We start from the raw sequence: 17,850 nt of genomic DNA on the forward strand, positions 1-17,850 counted from the left end.
AGATGAGGAGGAAGCCATGGCCACATTAGCAAAGCCTGCTATCCTTTATAGAATAGAACAACAGAGTTGGAAGAGACCTTGGAGGTCTTCTAGTCCAACCCCCTGCTTAGGCAGGAAACACTACACCACTTCAGACAAACAGTTATCCAACTTCTTTGTAAAAACTTCCAGTGTTGGAGCATTCACAACTTCTGCAGGTAAGTTGTTCCACTTATTGATTGTTCTGTCAGGAAATTTCTCCTTGATTCTAAGTTGCTTCTCTCCTTGATGAGTTTCCACCCACTGCTTCTTGTCCTGCCCTCAGGTGCTTTGGAGAATAGCTGGACTCCCTCTTCTTTGGGGCAAACCCTGAGATATTGCAACACTGCTATCATGTCTCCCCTAGTCCTTCTTTTCATTAAACTAGACAGACCCAGTTCCTGCAACTGTTCTTCATATCTTTTAGCCCCCAGTCCCCTAATCATCTTTGTTGCTCTTCTCTGCACTCTTTCTAGAGTCTCAGCATCTTTTTTACATCGTGGCGACCAAAACTGGATGCAATATTCCAAGTGTGGCCTTACCAAGGCATTATAAATTGGCACTAACACTTCACATGATCTTGATTCTATCCCTCTGTTTATGCAGCCTAGAACTGTGTTGGCTTTTTTGGCAGCTGCTGCACACGGCCGGCTCATATTTAAATAGTTGTCCACCTTATTATGTTTATTATGTGGTGCACCGTACCTTGCTTTGGTCAGCCCCGACCCTCCGGTCCTTGGCTAGCTATCTGACTTCTACTATTGCTATTTTCCCATTCCACACCCTTCATTTCCTCCAACTCACATGAACACATCGGAAAAGAATAAAAACATTTATTTTATTTAAGCTAGAGAATCATTTTATGCCCAGACAAAAAGTAAAATTCTTTTCTTTTAAAAAATACGCATTACGTTTTAATATTGAAACAATTCTTTTTTCTTTTTTTTAAAAAAAGTAATAAATATAAAAATAAATTAACATGAATAATGAAATATTGTTATGAAGGAAGAATAACTGCCCAGAAGTCAAGAGTGCATTTACGAAGCAGTTTGAAAGGAAGGGTGAATAAATAACAATGATCTGGCTTGCGGAAGAGTTGGTCTCTGCGTTACTCTTGGCAAACCACCGTTTAGGTGAGGCTGGAGCAGAGTTTGTGTGTGAAGCCTCTTGGAAGTGCCAGATTAGGTTCATTAAAGAATAAAAAGAGTAAAAAATACAGAAGGAAAACTCTTCGAGGCCCGAAGAGCAGCAAAAAAAAAAAAAAAAATCAAGAACAGAACATCCAGCAGCTCTCGTGGCCTTCTAAATGTGCACGGTGCTAGTCAAATTAAAACTAAGGCCTTATATAAGCTATAATTATGGACTCCTCCACTTTTAACGTCAAAGAAAAAGACCCTAAGGTATTCGAATGTGAAAAGGAGGAGCTGGCTTTTGTTTTGGAAGAAAAACAAAACCCCAAACCCGAACAAACTCAGGAGAGGAGTGCGGCACGCCAAGCGGTGGACCCGATCAGTTGCAGTAGTCAAGGGTTTCCGGAGGCACAATGGAGAAAGGAGACGAAAGAAGGGGAGCCGGGGGGTGTTTATAAACATTCAGTAGCCTGAGGGTCTTTCCAGGCAGGATTTTGGCAAGATGCCACGTAGCCACTCTGTTTGAGGAAATAAGGCACCGTCCTGGATAATACTTCCATCAAATGGTACATTGGCGTTCCCAACAGATTCATCAGAAGACGGGCAAATAAATACGAGGCTGTGAAAGAGTTAAGAGAGGCGCTTAACCGCCGGCATCTTTGTCGATGCTCCACTTCAAGTATAGACCCAGGAAGTCTTGTTTTGCGAATGGTTTCTAGGCCGAGCAGGCAAAGAACGGAGCAGCCGTCAAGGGCAACCCCAAGCTACCGAGATCGGATGCAATTTCGCCGGCTTAAATGGGAATGCCAATGGCAGACACTTGTTCTTTCAGTCCTAGGAGGCTGTACGCAATTCGCTTCTGGTGTCCTGGTAGACGCACGCCGATTCTCTTGATGTCCCTGGCGACGTGAAGAAGAGACGAAAAGAATTAGCGGGGGATTTTGCCGTTTCAAAGCCACTGGGTAGTAGCTTGGGCTTCTTTCCTTTAAAATAGCCAACCGCAATATGTAATAATTCGGGGTTTTTGTTTTTTATATATTATAGCCTCTGTGCGGTGGGATTGTAAACTCTCCTTACAGAGATCCCAAAAGGCCAGATATCCCGCTGCATTTAATAAGCCTCTCTTGCTTTCCTGGCGGCATAAAATAGCTTAATTATAGGGTCGGTCTTTGGAGCCTTCGCTCCGAAGAAGACAGCGGGCAGAGCAAATGGAATTTGCTGTACTGCATTTTTTTTTTTTGAGGGGGTGAGGGGGAGAAGTCATAGTTTTATCCTCCTTTATTGCGAACACATGACCTTCTCATACACAGCCACCCCCTAAGCGAATTTTATAAAGGAAAATGAAATACAAACTCATCAGGGAAAGGGGACACCAATGGAAAAATGAAGCGTGCAAATGCATAAATTTTCCAGATGCATAAATTTTCCAGGCTATGAATGTCGTGTGAATGTCTGTGGAGATTCTCAAGTCATCCAGGTCACAGATGCTCCATGGGTTGAAGCAGCACTTTTGGGACTTCCGTGCGAACAAGAAAGGAAAAAATGGGCATTAAGTGTCCCCGGAATGGGTTTGTTAAGGAAGGCGTCTCATTCCAGCTACGCGTAACTTTTGCACAATGTGCATTTCCTTCTTTTTGCTAAAGGTTATCATTAATTGGTGAGAGAAGGTCTAGTTTTCTGTCTGAAAAGTAGGGCAAAGGGGATGATGCTCCTTAGGAGGAGCCCAGGGGCTGCTAAGACAAATCTTTTGGAAGAAAGATGTACCGTATTTTTCGGACTATAAGATGCACTTTTTTGTCTCCCAAAAGGGGGTGAAAATGTCTGTGCGTCTTATAGATCAAATATTGTTGAAGCCCCACCCACCCGCCGGCTGTTTTTTTTTTACCTCCACATGCCCCATTTTGGCGCCTTTTCTCGGCCTGTTTTCAAGGCTTTTTTTGATCCATTTTTTAGGCTTTTTTTGGCCAATTTTTTTGGGGAAAAAGGCCTTTAAAAAGCCTCAACAACAGGCTAAAAAAAAGCCTCAAAAATGGGCCAAAACATCTCAAAAAGGGACAGAAAAAAGCCTCAAAAACAGGCTGAAAAAGCCTAGAAAACGGGTAGAAAAAAGCCTCAAAAACAGGCTGAAAAAGCCTAGAAAACGGGCAGAAAAAAGCCTCAAAAACAGGCTGAAAAAGCCTAGAAAACGGGCAGAAAAAAGCCTCAAAAACAGGCTGAAAAAGCCTAGAAAACGGGCAGAAAAAAGCCTCAAAAACTGGTTGAAAAAGCCTAGAAAACGGGCAGAAAAAAAGCCTCAAAAACAGGCTGAAAAAGCCTAGAAAATGGGCAGAAAAAAGCCTCAAAAACTGGTTGAAAAAGCCTAGAAAACGGGCAGAAAAAAAGCCTCAAAAACAGGCTGAAAAAGCCTAGAAAACGGGCAGAAAAAAGCCTCAAAAACAGGCTGAAAAAGCCTAGAAAATGGGCAGAAAAAAAGCCTCAAAAACAGGCTGAAAAAGCCTAGAAAACGGGCAGAAAAAAGCTGGAAAAGGCCCGAAAATGGGGCACGCGGAGGCCAAAAACTTTTTTTTTGTTGTTGATTCCCTCTTCTAAATTTAGGTGCGTCTTATAGTCCGAATAATACGGTAAATTCTTCCTACGGAGCAGAACAAAGACTTTCAAACACGTGGAATGAGATAGCCAGTGGCCTAGGGCAGGTGGGGGTGTCAAGAGCTCCGTTTCCCAAGACATGCGCCTGCAAAGCCACACTCACTCGTTGGTCATCTGTACCACCTTCTCAATGACGTTATACCCAGCCTCTAGGAAGTGCTCTGTGTACTGGTGCATTTTGATGGACTCCAGCCACTCTGCCACAGTTCGGAAAGGAACCCCCTCCGAGCCGCTCGTGCTGGGTAAACGGATGGAAATCCTTCAAAGACAAAAAGAAAAAAAAGAGGCCCACAGCTCTTTAGAACCAACTAATTTCTAAAATAGGGCTGGGGATCTGGGGAAGTGAACATGGCATTCTTGTTTCTGGGCCTCTTCTTACATACATATTTCTTAGGTCAGGGGTCGGCAACCTTAAGCCCTAAAAGAGCCACAAAGGTCCTAACTGGATGCTCCCCTCCCCGTTCAATTCTGGAGCCGACCGGAAGTCCGGTTCCCCCACCATAGAGTCTCCTCCTAGAGCAACGTCCTTTTTCCTCTGCCAACTGGAAGTCTGGTTCCCCCACCATAGAGTCTCCCCCTAGAGCAGCGTCCTTTTTCCTCTGCCAACTGGAAATCCCCCACCATAGAGTCTCCCCCTAGCGTGGCGTCCTTTTTCCTCTGCCAACTGGAAGTCCGGTTCCCCCACCATAGAGTCTCCCCTAGCGCGTCCTTTTCCTCTGCCACCTGGAAATCCCCCACCATAGAGTCTCCCCCTAGCGTGGCGTCCTTTTTCCTCTGCCAACTGGAAGTCCGGTTCCCCCACCATAGAGTCTCCCCCTAGCGCTGCGTGCTTTTTCCTCTGCCAACTGGAAGTCTGGTTCCCCCACCATAGAGTCTCCCCCTAGCGTGGCGTCCTTTTTCCTCTGCCAACTGGAAGTCCGGTTCCCCCACCATAGAGTCTCTCCCTAGCGCGGCGTCCTTTTTCCTCTGCCAACTGGAAGTCCGGTTCCCCCACCATAGAGTCTCCTCCTAGTGCAGCATTCTTTTTCCTCTGCCAACTGGAAATCCGGTTCCCGCACCATAGAGTCTCCCCCTAGCGCGGCATCCTTTTTCCTCTGCCAACTGGAAGTCCAGTTCCCGTACCATAGAGTCTCCTCCTAGCATGGTCTCCTTTTTCCTTTGCCTGTCCTAACCAAAAGCCCTATCAATTGTGGAGCCAACTGCAAAACCTGCCCCTCACCATAGAGTATCCTCCTGGCATGCCATGCTTCCCCCCCTCCCAAACCGGAAACTCCTCTCAAAATTGTGGTGCCGACCAGCGACAGGGAGCTACAGCAGAGGGGTTAAAGAGCCACATGCGGCTCCAGAGCCGCGGGTTGCCGACCCCCTGAATTTAGGTCAAGAGCCAGGGTCCAAAAGCATAGACAAAGGTTCCAAAACTGCAAGAAATGTAGAAGGATTCGACCGCCAAGACTTACCGAGGGTCAAACTCTGCCAAAGTCTTGAGCGACTCAGGAGCGCGGATGAGCTTGTCCAGGATGCTAACGATGTCCGTGAATTTCGGTCGCTGACTTCGCTCTTGTTGCCAGCATCGCATCATCAGCTGGTAGATGGCAGAAGGACACTCCAGGGGGGCAGGGAGTCGAAAGCCCTCGTTAATTGCTTTCATTACCTATTTGGAAAATGAAACAGCAGTTGGGAGCCTGGAAAGTCCACCCATCAATGCTGAAACCTGGTGTGTGCATGCGCGCCGGCCAGCTGATTGTCGGCCGTGCATGCGCGCCAAAACACGGAAGTTTGGCTTTTCCGGTGCATGATCCCTTTGCGTGCGCGGCAGTGCCAAAAACCGGTGTGTGCATGCGCGCCGGCCAGCTAATCGTTGGGCACGCATACACGCTAGAACCCGGAAGTTGGGCTTTTCTGGAGCGTGGTCCTGATGAGCGTGCGCATTTCCGCGCAACCTTTTCGGCACTCGGTGCCGAAAAGATTTGCCATCACTGGACTAGAAGATCTCCAAGGTCACTTCCAGCCCCTGGATTCTAAAACAAATGCCTGGTGAAGATGAACCACAGTTCCCAAGGAAAAGCCCTTTTCTTCAGCTGGAAAATAAAATGGGAAAAGTCTTTCCTTTGTTCCTGACTGGATATGGGCACCTCTTGTCCACCAGCGGGAATTTCTTTAGGCCACTTTATAAGCAAGAGTGTTAGAAAGAAACAAGGGACGACGGCAGGCATTGCCAGGGCTTGTTGTGTCTCGTCCGATCTCACCACAGCCGGGGCCTTCTTATCTGCTTCCAAACACGGAGGAATGTCCTAGTATGCCTCCTGGCCCCAGCCCTGGCTCCATGCCCAGACAGGCTGAAGAGGAGGAAACACCTCCAGCCCCCAGCTCTGGCTCCATGCCCAGGCAAACGGAGCAACTAGACCCCTCCCCCTCCTCCACAGCATGTGAGCCTGAGGAAGGTCAATTGCCAACAGCTGCCGACTGGAGTGACCCTCGTGTCAGAAGACTTGATAGACGGAGGCAACAGAAGGAGGGGCAGGCCTGGATAAGTGCTGAGTCATGGAGCCACACCCCATGGCCTATATAAAGGACCTGCTTTCTGGCATTCTCTGAGTCAGGCAAATTCTAAACATATCTTGCTGAAGTCACTTTCTGGTCTCCTGCCTGCCCTGAGGACTTTGCTAGGACTTTGGCAGAGCTGCAGAGGCATGCCTGATTCGGATTTCCCTGACCCGGCCGTCAGCAGAGGAGTGGGACACGACAGGGCTAAATCCCACATCTGGCACCGCGATCTCCAAGGGCCTACCTCGTGATTGGAGAGCTCCCAGTAAGGCCGGTCGCCGTAGGACATCACTTCCCACATGACGATTCCATAGCTCCAGACATCGCTGGCAGAAGTGAATTTGCGATGAGAGATGGCCTCAGGCGCTGTCCATCGGATGGGGATTTTCCCGCCCTGAGTGGGAGGAAAAGCAAACTTGCAAAAAGGCACAAAGAGTTGTTAACCTAATCTTGTGTAGCTTCTTCTCTGGGAATATCAGGGGTCGGCAACCTGTGGCTCCAGAGCCACAAGGGGCTCTTTGGGCCCTCTGCCATGGTTCCCTGTCCCATCACTGGTTCGCCCCGCCACTCTTATTTTTTTGGACTCCGGCCCGAAGCGGCAGGAAGCGAAGGCTGCCTTACACGTAAATGTGGCGTGAAAGCAAGTACAAGGCAGCTTTGCTCCTGCACTCTCCTCCCCTCCTCTTTCTCGCGTAGCCCCCTGGCTGGCTGTGGCTGAGCTGGGAGCGTGCGCATGCATGGAGAGACCCTCCGTAAGTGAGCCGCTGCCCATCCAGTGGCTCACGAGCTTTGCCGCTCACTTGAGGAAGGTCTTCCCACACGTACACACACTCCCGGCTCAGCCACAGCTGTCCCAGGCATCCTGAAAGAAGGGGGAAGAGAGTCACTGGAGAGTGCAGGAGCGAAGCTGCCCTGTACCTGCCTTTGCGCCACATTTGCACATTAGGCAGCCTTTGCTTCCCGCCACTTCAGGCTGGAGTCTCCCTCCGTGTGTGAACTCTTCCGGCTCAGCCACAGCTGGCCAGAGAGTTATAAGAGGACGGGGGGAGGAGGACGACGGTCGCCTGAAGGGAGGGGGGAGACACACACACACACACACACAGACATGGATAGACACATATAGAGTGATACACAGAGTGGGGGTGAGAGAGACATAGAGACATACAGAGTGATATGTAGAGAGGCGGTCAGAGCGGGGGGAGAGAAACACAGAGGGGGGAGAGAGAGGGGAAGATAGGGAGACCGGAAGAGAGACATCGAGAATAGTTTTGTGGCTGGGAAGATGTGGCTAGGTGGTCATGTGACTGGGTGGGAGTGAGTGACATCGAGCTGGCCACGCCCACTCAGGTTTTGCGGCTCTCAGTGTGTTTTTTTTTCCTGTAGGAAACAGGTCCAAGTGGCTCTTTGAGTGTTTAAGGTTGCCGACCCCTGCTCTAGGCGTTTTGCTTCAGCCGTAGTCATCTCCCTGTTCTTCACAGTTATCTTGGCAATTCGTCACTTAAGAGAGAAGACGGTCATCTGGGATCACTTACACTGGTGGTATAAGTAGCATCGGGATCATCCTCCAGGACACGGGATAGGCCGAAATCGGAGACTTTGCAAACCAGCTGGCTGTCCACGAGGATATTGCGGGCGGCCAGATCCCGATGGACGTAGTTCATGCTGGCCAAATATTTCATCCCGGAAGCGATTCCTCTCAACATGCCTACCAACTGGATGACACAAAACTCCCCGTCTTTTTCCTGTTGGATAAAAGAGCGGAAGGATTCAGAGCCACCATACTTTCAGCTAACCGGACTTGAGAGGAGGATTTTAAACCGATGATCAAGTCTGGCCCAGACACACCTCCAAGCCCTCTTCACTTTTGAGAATTTGAAAGGGTCGATTCACAAGGGAGGATCGGCTCCAGATATGGTATTCAGCCGGTTCATACCGGTTTGAGCGAACCGGTAGTAGCACAATCCCACAATCTATATCGCTGTGGTTTTGATGCCACATTACATGTGTGGACCACATGCACATGCGAATTCCCGTGTTGTTTGATGTCACACGCAGGGGTGAAATGTAAAATTTGTTACTACCACTTCTGTGGGCGTGGCTTGGGGGGTAATGTGAATGGGTGGGTGTGGCCAACTTTTTTTTTTTACTTTTAAAAGCATTTTTTCTACAACCTCTTCCACCGAAGAGCTTGTAGAAAACATGCTTTTAAAAGCCTGTGATGATCAGGCAACTCAGCTGGGATCGCCAGAGGAAAAAAAGCTTTTGAAGGATTCTGACAATCCCAGCCGAGTTGCCTGATCACCAGAACCTTTTAAAAGCCTTTTTTTTACAACCTCTTCGGCCAAAGAGGTTGTAAAAAAAAATGCGTTTAAAAGGTTTTGGCGATCAGGCAACTCAGCTGGGATTGCCAGAGGAGCCTTTTAAAAGTTTATTATTTTTTTTACCACCTCTTCGGCCGAAGAGGTTGTAGAAAAAATGCTTTTAAAGGGTTCTGACAATCCCAGCTGAGCTGCGCAATCATCATTTGGGCCGAAGAAAAAATGCTTTTAAAAGTAAAAAAAAAAACCTCTGATGATCGCGCGGCTCAACTGGGCATGGGGGGGGGCAGGGATTTTTGCTACCAAACCACCCGCTGCCATCGCTACCGGATCGGGCAATCCGGTCCGAACCGGGAGCATTTTACCCCTGGTCACACGCATGTGTGGATGGCTTGCAAGTGAAGCATGCCAGCACATTTCTGGTGCTGGGTGAACCGGTGGTGACAGAATGACAAGTCCACTTCTGATCGTCTCCCTTGCTTTACACACGAGAAGAAGGGGAAAGGGTGTAGACCTACCCGTAGGAATTTATCCAAGGCACCGTTCTCCATGTATTCGGTGATGATCATGAAAGGCTTATCTGGGAAAAAATAGGAAAGACTGACAGGTGAAACCCACTCAAGATCTCACCTGCTATCACTGCCCAGGGGAAAGTGATGTCTTGGAGCCAGAAACCAAGACCCAAGCTAGGATTCTACCCGGCACTTACATTTGGAGACAACTCCTTCCAAATGAATGATGTTGTGGTGGCAGAATTGCCCCATGATGCTCGCCTCGCTCAAAAAGTCAATGCGTTGTTTTTCGGTGTAACCGGATTTCAGCGTCTTTATGGCCACGGGGCTCTCCTTCTTGCCGCTTTTCAGAATTCCTTTGTAAACCTCACCAAATTCTCCTAACCAGAGGAAAGACGGGGAGGTGTTGAAAGAATCTCTTCAGATATTTGGTTGTTCTGTTCCCCCCTCGCCTCTGTCCGAGCGATGGTGTTGTGACTCGTCCTCTCTCCTCTCCTCAGCCGGGCCCCTCCCGTCTCCAACCGGGCCTTTTATCAGACTCCGAGTCTGATAATGAAGATGAACGGCCTGTCATGCCTCCAGCCCCCGGCCCTGGCCTCATGCCCAGAGAGGATTCCAGGAGTGAACAGACAAGCCCGATAAACTTCACTCCTACAGCGTGTGAGCAGGAAGCCAGCCAGGTGCTGGAATTAGTGACAGCAAATCCAGCTGAAGACAATTCAGAGTGGGACGACCCTCGCTTCCGGAGATCTGAGATCTGAGAGGCGACGCCAGCAGAAGGAGGGGTGGGGCAGGCCTGGATAAATGCTGAGTCATGGAGCCACACCCCACAGCCTATATAAAGGACCTGCTTTTGGCATTCCAACCTTGAGTCAAGCAAAGTCTTATCGAGTTTGCTGATATTTCCCTATCGCTGAAGTCACAACTTGGACTCCTGCCTGCCCTGATAAACCTCGAAGGAACTTGGCAAGCTGCAGAGACTTCGTTGCCAAGTTTGTCACGGACTTCCTTGACTCGTTCGTCGGAGTGGGGGGGTGGGACACAACAGATGGCTTAATTAGCCAGCAACTATCAGCTCTGGCAGCAAACTAGCGAGCGTATGCCAAGTGACTCTGTTATCTCCCTTGATGCCGATGAGTCACCCAGGAACAAACAGCACTTCAGCTCTAGTTAAGCAGTTGATTTGCCTGCTGTGAAGAGGCATAGCAGCTCTCACTGGTTTTATATCCTGTGGGGTGTGGCTCCATGACTCAGCACTTCCTAGGCCTGCCCCACCCCTGCTTCTGTTGTTCCCGCCTCTCCTTCCTACGAAACCTAGGGTCCAGCCAGGCCTGATTGCCATCAGCCAGGTCTGGAGGCGTGGCCTGGGGGGGAAAGAGTCAGGGGACGGAGGCCTCATTATCTCCTCCACCTGGCCTGCCTCTGGCTCCTGGAGCTGAGCCAAGGAAGCTGATGCTCCCGAGGTTAAGTCCTGATGGCCCTTCCCCCTCATTTTCCAAGTCACTTTCTGGCAGGGGGCCCGGCTCAGGGGGCGCAGACACAACATTTGGTGATGGATTTGTGGGAGATTAAATAAACACAACCACCTGGAACAAAACCCAACGAGCTGCCACAGGAGAAAGGCGCCACAGTTCTCTTCCCTGCCCTGCTTAGAGACGATTGAAGTTCGTTTACCTGCTCCAATCACTTTATGTCGGGAAATGCTGGAAGGGTGGATCTCAGTGGTGAACTTCAGGACCGCCTGATTGGGGTCTTCGTAGGTGTGGGGATCCACGTAAGTCTTCAGGGGTTTGAGCTGATCTGCAGGGTCAAAGGATAGAAAATGGGAATGGGACGCCAAGGGGGCTTCCCTGATTTGAAGTGGAGACAAATTCTGTTACTCAATCAGACCCAAACCCAGCCTCTCTCCGCGGTCAGTCTCTTTAGAGATTGCATGGAAATAAGGAAGCACGTTTTTTCTTTTAAAAAATATGAAGAATGAACATTCTGTTGTGGTCCGCCAGCAGCCTGAGGAGCTGGCAACTGAGTCAGACAGCGATGAGGCTGGGGAAGAACGTGGGCCAGTCCTGGAGGCTGGAGAAAGCCCAGATGAGGGCTCTGCGTCGGAGGCAGAGGTGGGACAGGGCCATTGGGGAGTGAGGTGTGGACTCCAAAGACTGACAGTAATGAGGCAGAGGAACAGGAGGGGCCTGTTCCTAATGCACGCATGAGAAGAGCTGCCAGAAGGCAAGAGCAGCTCAAGCAGAGAGGACGACTCGGGAGTAAGGCCAAGAGATGATTGGCCCCTCCCATAAGGCTTAAAAAAGACCAGCAAGGGCGTTTGGTCTCTTTGCCAGAAAACAACGTTGATAGCTTCGTCCTGTTGCATTTGTTTTGTATCTTCTGAACTTTTGCCAAGAAAGGCCTTTGGCAGTTTGCCTAATTGGATCAAGGTTGGTGATAGGACTCAGGAATTTGTGTTGGGAGGAATTTGCTTTAATTTAGTTTGGACTATGCTGAGAATGAGTTAATTCTCAGCTGTGCTAATAAAGTTCGTTTGTTTTTACACAGACTGAGTTTCCTACTACCTACTTGGGCCTGGGTCACAGCATGTTCCTACTCAGGGCCAAAATGGATTATTGCAGTGATGGTGAACCTTTTCAGCACTGAGCGCGCATCTAGGATGCAACCTGGAAGAGGAGCTGCCCAGGGCGCATGCGCATGCCCGAAAATGAACTTCCGGTTTCAGCTACTGAACTTCCGGTTTCAGCCAGCTACTCTTCCGGGTTTCCGGCGCACATGCATGCGCGGTGATCAGCTGACCGGTGCACATGCTCACACAGAAAAACGGAAGACCAGCTTTTCCAGTTTTTGGGACTGCCGCACGCAAAAAGGCCAGCTGATTGTCGCATGCACATGTGCGCCAGAAACCCAGAAGAGGTTTCATAGGTTTACCATCATGGGATTACTGTATTTTGGATCCTTCCCACTGTCCCAGTTTTGTTCCGTTTTCCTAGTGCAGCCATACAATCGAAGCGATTAATACTCACCAGATTTGGAAAAGTAAACATCTTCTGAAGTCTGGCGGGCTCGCAAATTCTTTTTCCTAAATGAAAATTTGAAAGGTTAACTGATAATTCCTGAAAGACGGCAGAGTCCTCAACTCCTCCCAAAGACACACTTGCATCTCCCAACAGCTGGATTAAAGAAGCCTGTTTCGCCTTGTGGTCTTTCTCCTCCTCCCCCATTGTTATTAAAACTTTGAAATAAGGAGGCCCAGTCTTCAGTAGGAGGCCTGGGAGATGCTTATCAATCTCAGCTGCTGCATTGTTTCCTCTTCAGGTTCTCTCTTCTGCAGAAACAGCGCACTGGGCCTGCTATTAATGTTAATTTTCTTGCAGGTTTAAAAACGGGATGATACGCCTATCTCTAACTTAGCACGATTCCTTCTACTGTAATTTTTTTTTTTTTTAATGGCAAACCCAAGAGAGATTAAATGGACAGACATTCTAAATGTCCATCTAGATTGCAGAGTGCAGAGAAGAGCAGCGACGATGATTATGGGGACTGGAGCAGGGGTGAAATCCAGCAGGTTCTGACAGGTTCTGGAGAACCGGTAACGGAAATTTTGAGCAGTTCGGAGAACCGGCAAATGCCACCTCTGGCTGGCCCGAGTGGGGTGGGAATGGGGATCTTGCAATATCCTTCCCGCAGGAGTGGGGAAGGAATGGAGATTTTGCAGTATCCTTCCTCTGCCAAGCCCACAAAGCCACACCCATAGAACCGGTAGTAAAAAAATTTGGATTTTACCACTGGATTGGAGGATAAAACATACGAAGAATGGTTGCAGGAACAGGGCATGTTTAGTTTAATGAAAAGAAGGACTAGGGGAGACATGATAGCAGTGTTCCAATATCTCAGGGGCTGCCCCAAAGAAGAAGGAGTCCAGCTATTCTCCAAAGCATCTGAAGGCAGGACAAGAAGCAATGGGTGGAAACTAATCAAAGAGAGAAGCAACTTAGAACTAAGGAGAAATTTTCTGGCAGTTAGAACAATTAATCAGAGGAACAACTTGCCTCCAGAAGTTGTGAATGCTCCAACACTGGAAGTTTTTAAGAAGATGTTCGATAACCTTTTGTCTGAAATGGTGTAGGGTTTCCTGCCTGGGCAGGGGATCGGACTAGAAGACCTCAACTCTGTTATTCTAAACTCTAAAGATTCTTGGTCATCTGGATGGAATTGTACATTTCCTTTTGCTAACTCCCACCCCTACCCCTGTTCCCCCCGCCCCAGCTTCACACCTCCTCACCTTTGAAGAAACTTCAGCAAAAAAAAAAGAGAGAGAGAGAGAGAGAGAAAATAGTAACCCAGGAAGTGCAGTTACTGGGAAAAAAGGTTGGAGTTAGGAAACACAAACAGTTTGCCCACCGCCAGCTCTCTTCTCTGGGCATAAGGTTTATATTGTTTCAATACCCACAAAGCCTGAGTGTTACACGTGGACAACAAAAATAAGGGAAACGGGGCAGGGGTGAAATCTACTTATATTCCCTATCACTTTGGAAGTGCACGTGCTGTGCACGTCACATCCCCGTGCCGACCCTCTGCGCATGCAGAAACCCTTCTGTGCATGCACAGAGGGTAAAAAACAGGTTACTTCTTGGTTAAAACCAGGAAGTAACGATGACCGGGCGGGTAGGTGGAGCCTCGAGTCGCCATCGCTACCAATTCTCTGAACTACCGGCCATCATGGCTACCGGTTCTCTGAACCACTGGCCGTGATCGCTACCAATTCTCTGAACCACCGTCCGCCATCGCTACCAGTTTTCTAAACCACCGTCCGCCATCGCTACAGGTTCTCTGAACCACCATCCACCATCGCTACCGGTTCTCTGAACCACCGTCCATCATCGCTACTGTGTTGTGCCTTGTCCGCTTTCCCCGCAGCCGGGGCCTTCTTATCTGCTTCCGAACCCTGAGGAATGTCCTAGCATGCCTCCCGGCCCCAGCTCTGGCTCCATGCCCAGACAGGCTGAAGAGGAGGAAGTATCTCCAGCCCCCAGCTCTAGCTCCATGCCCAGGCAAACGGAGCAACTAGACCCCTCCCCCTCCTCCACAGCATGTGAGCCTGAGGGAGGTCAATTGCCAACAGCTGCCGACTGGAGTGACCCTCGCGTCAGAAGACTTGATAGGCGGAGGCAACAGAAGGAAGGGAGGGGCAGGCCTTAATGAGTGCTGAGTCATGGAGCCACACCCCATGGCCTATATAAAGGATCTGCTTTCTGGCAGTCTCTGAGTCAGGCAAAGTCTAAACATATCTTGCTGAAGTCACTTTCTGGTCTCCTGCCTGCCTTGAGGACTTTGCTAGGACTTTGGCAGAGCTGCAGAGGCACACCTGATTCGGATTTCCCTGACCCGGCCGTTAGCGGAGGAGTGGGACACGACATACTGGTTCTCTGAACTACCGGCCGTCATCGCTATCGGCTCGGCCGAACCGGTCTGAACTGAGAGCATTTCACCCCTGAAAAGGGGCAAACTCCTCATGTTCGAAAGAAACAGAATTTTCAAACAAATCCACAAACCTCTGTCGAATGAAGAGAAAAAGCAACACGATGACAGCAAGTATGAAGATGACGCCAGCAATGGACCCTCCGAGGACCGCGGCAGTATTCATGCCCTCTGGATCTATGGAGAGAAGAGTACTACAGGTAGTATAAAAAAAAAGATACAACACTTAGTGACAATCAAGGTTATTAGTAAGCTATCAAATTGTACTAGGGAAAAAAACAATATAATTGAAAGATACAAACAACATGGTTATAGTAATAAGTGGGAAGAGATAGACACTAATAAGGAAGAGAAGAATAATAGTAATACAGTCTTAGTGACTAGTTTGTCAGTGTTGAGGGAATTAGTTGTTTAGCAGAGTGATGGCCTTCAGGAAAAAACTGTCCTTGTGTCTAGTTGTTCTGGTGTGCAGTGCTCTATAGCGTCGTTTTGTGGGTAGGAGTTGGAACAGTTTATGTCCAGGATGTCTGGGATCTGTAAATATTTTCCCAGCCCTCTTTTTGACTCGTGCAGTATACAGGTCCTCCATGGAAGGCAGGTTGGAAGCCATTGTTTTTCCTGCAGTTCTAATTATCCTCTGAAGTCTGTGTCTGTCTTGTTGGGTTGCAGAACCGAACCAGACAAAAACAGAAAGAAAAAGAAAGAAAAAGAAAGAGAGAGAGAGAGAGAGAGAGAGAGAGAGAGAGAGAGAGAGAGAGAAAGAAAGGAAGAGAGAAAGAAAGAAAGAAAGAAAGAGGAAAAATGAAGGAAGGAAGGATGGAAAGAAAGAAAAAGAAAGAGAGGAAAAATGAAGGAAGGAAGGAAGGAAGGAAGGAAGGAAGGAAAGAAAGAAAGAAAGAAAGAAAGAGGAAAAATGAAGGAAGGAAGGAAGGAAGGAAGGAAGGAAAGAAAGAAAGAAAGAGGAAAAATGAAGGAAGGAAGGAAGGAAAGAAAAAAAGAAAGAAAGAAAGATAAAAAGAAAGAAAAAGAAAAAATGAAAGAAGGAAGGAAGGAAAGAAAGAAAGGGAAAGAAAAAAGGAAGGAAGGAAAGAAAGAAAGGGAAAGAAAAAATGAAGGAAGGAAGGAAAAGAAGGAAGGAAGGAAGGAAAGAAAGAAAGAAAGGGAAAGAAAAAACGAAGGAAGGGAGGAAGGAAAGAAAGAAGGAAGGAAGGAAGGAAGGAAGAAAGGGAAAGAAAACATGAAGGAAGGAAGGAAAGAAGGAAGGAAGGAAGGAAGGAAGGAAGGAAGGAAGGAAGGAAGGAAGGAAAGAAAGAAAAGAAATCCAAAGCAAACTCACTTTCAGCAAGCGTCTCAAACTCGTGCTCCACACTGTGGGCTCCATGGCCCTCCTGAGTCAGCGCCTGGACGCTCACCAGATACCTGGTCTTAGGAGTCAGTTTATGGAGGGTGACTGAGTTCCCTTCAGAGCGCAGGACGGAATAACTGTTTTCATCCTTCTGTAACAACAGCAAAGCAACAAAATTAGAAAAAAAAGCCCTCGTGGTGCACTTTTCCTGCTACAAAATATCAGCCCCCTCCAAAGGAAGTTGCAACGGTGGCAGAGAGTTATACCTTCTTCTTGTAAGTAACCTGGTATTTCCAAACGTGGCTCTGTTGCCGAGGAGGGACAGTCCACGATAACGTTAAACTAGTAGTGGTGCGACTGTCCATGGTCACTGAAGTTACTCTTGGTGGTTCTGAACATGGGGGGGGGGGAAGAGAAAGAGGAGGAAGAAGGTTTGACAAAATCCGCACGTAGCCAGTTATGCTTTCCCCATAATTGCCTCTGCCAGATACGACGACATGAATTTACCTACCGACCCACGTTGGATTTACGGAATCAAAAGCTGCTGCCTTTCGGTAGGGGACAACTTACTTAGTCGAGTGCTTCCCCAATGTTAAAGAGGCTGCCCCAAATGAGAAACCTTTCTCCATTCTTGTAGCCATGATTAGAATTTGGAGAAGAGCCACAATGAATCCTGTCATAGAACTACTGTATTTTTCGGAGTATAAGACGCACCTTTTCCCCCAAAAAAGGAGGGTGAAATCTGGGTGCGTCTTATACGCCTAATGTAGCCCTGCCCAGCCTCTCAAACGGAGGTTTCAGAGGCTGAAAAAAGCCTCAGAAACGAAGCTTCAGACAAAAAGCCTCCAAACAGAGCTTCACAAAAAAGCCTCCAAACAGAGCTTCACAAAAAAGCCTCCAAAACAGAGCTTCAGACAAAAAGCCTCCAAACAGAGCTTCAGAAAAAAGCCTCCAAACACAGCTTCAGAAAAAAAGCCTCCGAAACAGAGCTTCAAACAAAAAGCCTCCAAACAGAGCTTCAGAAAAAAGCCTCCAAACAGAGCTTCAGACAAAAAGCCTCCAAACAGAGCTTCAGAAAAAGCCTCCAAACAGAGCTTCAAACAAAAAGCCTCAGAAACGAAACTTCAGAAAAAAACCCTCCAAACAGAGCTTCAGAAAAAAAGCCTCCAAACGAAGTTTCAGAAGCTTTTTTTCTGAAGCTCTGTTTCTGAGGCTTTCAGAGGCAGAAAAAAAAGTTTTTTTCTGAAACAGAGTTTCAGAAGTTTAAGAGGCTGAAAAAAAAGCACAGAGCTCACAACCAAGGAACCTGTTGCTAAAATTCACCTCTCGGAACAGCTGATTGGGGGTATTCCGGGAGGCCAATCCACCCGCCAATCAGCTTTTTTCTTATTTTCCTCCCCAAAAACTTCTACTCCGAAAAATACGGTAAGTGGCTAAACGCCCGACAGAGTCTCACCACATACCAAAGAATCAAAGAACTGTAGCCTGTCTCAATTCTACCCAGGGGCCAAGAACTGACAGCCCCAGGCAATTGGCATCGTACCGTAACACTAGATCCCATCCCTTTTCATCTGGTTACGATAACCAAGACCAGTGGTGAAATGCTCCTAAGTCTGCTACCGGTTCGCTTTGCTACCGGTTTGCTGCGCGTGCACATGTGCACTGTGCAGCACTGAAAAAGGAGGATTAAGAAGCCTTTTCTAAGGTAAGTAGAACAGCAAGGAGGGGGGAAACAGCTGTGCAGTATGATTTAGATTTGCTAGAAAGCAGGATTTCCTGCTTTCTAGCGAATATAAATTGTGCCACACAGCTGATCGTCGGAAATACCAGTTCATCTGAACCGGTAGCAATTT

General features: G+C 48.2%; 1 protein-coding gene across 1 annotated transcript in view; it reads right to left on the reverse strand.

Annotated features, from left to right (window-relative positions):
- Positions 1 to 831: 831 nt before the first annotated feature.
- Positions 832 to 17,850, reverse strand: part of EPHA2 (EPH receptor A2) — a 52,873-nt gene continuing 35,854 nt past the window's right edge. Inside the window, exons 6-17 of the mRNA XM_058161192.1 lie at positions 16,264 to 16,388; positions 15,989 to 16,148; positions 14,727 to 14,829; positions 12,198 to 12,253; positions 10,843 to 10,968; positions 9,366 to 9,548; positions 9,175 to 9,236; positions 7,871 to 8,080; positions 6,583 to 6,732; positions 5,252 to 5,445; positions 3,898 to 4,053; positions 832 to 2,047 (exon numbers count right to left, since the gene is read on the reverse strand). Of these exons, the coding sequence (XP_058017175.1) occupies positions 1,942 to 2,047; positions 3,898 to 4,053; positions 5,252 to 5,445; positions 6,583 to 6,732; positions 7,871 to 8,080; positions 9,175 to 9,236; positions 9,366 to 9,548; positions 10,843 to 10,968; positions 12,198 to 12,253; positions 14,727 to 14,829; positions 15,989 to 16,148; positions 16,264 to 16,388 (1,631 nt within the window). The 3' untranslated portion in view covers positions 832 to 1,941. The remainder of the gene's footprint in view (positions 2,048 to 3,897; positions 4,054 to 5,251; positions 5,446 to 6,582; positions 6,733 to 7,870; positions 8,081 to 9,174; positions 9,237 to 9,365; positions 9,549 to 10,842; positions 10,969 to 12,197; positions 12,254 to 14,726; positions 14,830 to 15,988; positions 16,149 to 16,263; positions 16,389 to 17,850) is intronic.

Source organism: Ahaetulla prasina, chromosome 18, assembly GCF_028640845.1.
Source record: "Ahaetulla prasina isolate Xishuangbanna chromosome 18, ASM2864084v1, whole genome shotgun sequence".
In the NCBI taxonomy this organism is placed as follows: Eukaryota; Metazoa; Chordata; class Lepidosauria; order Squamata; family Colubridae; genus Ahaetulla; species Ahaetulla prasina.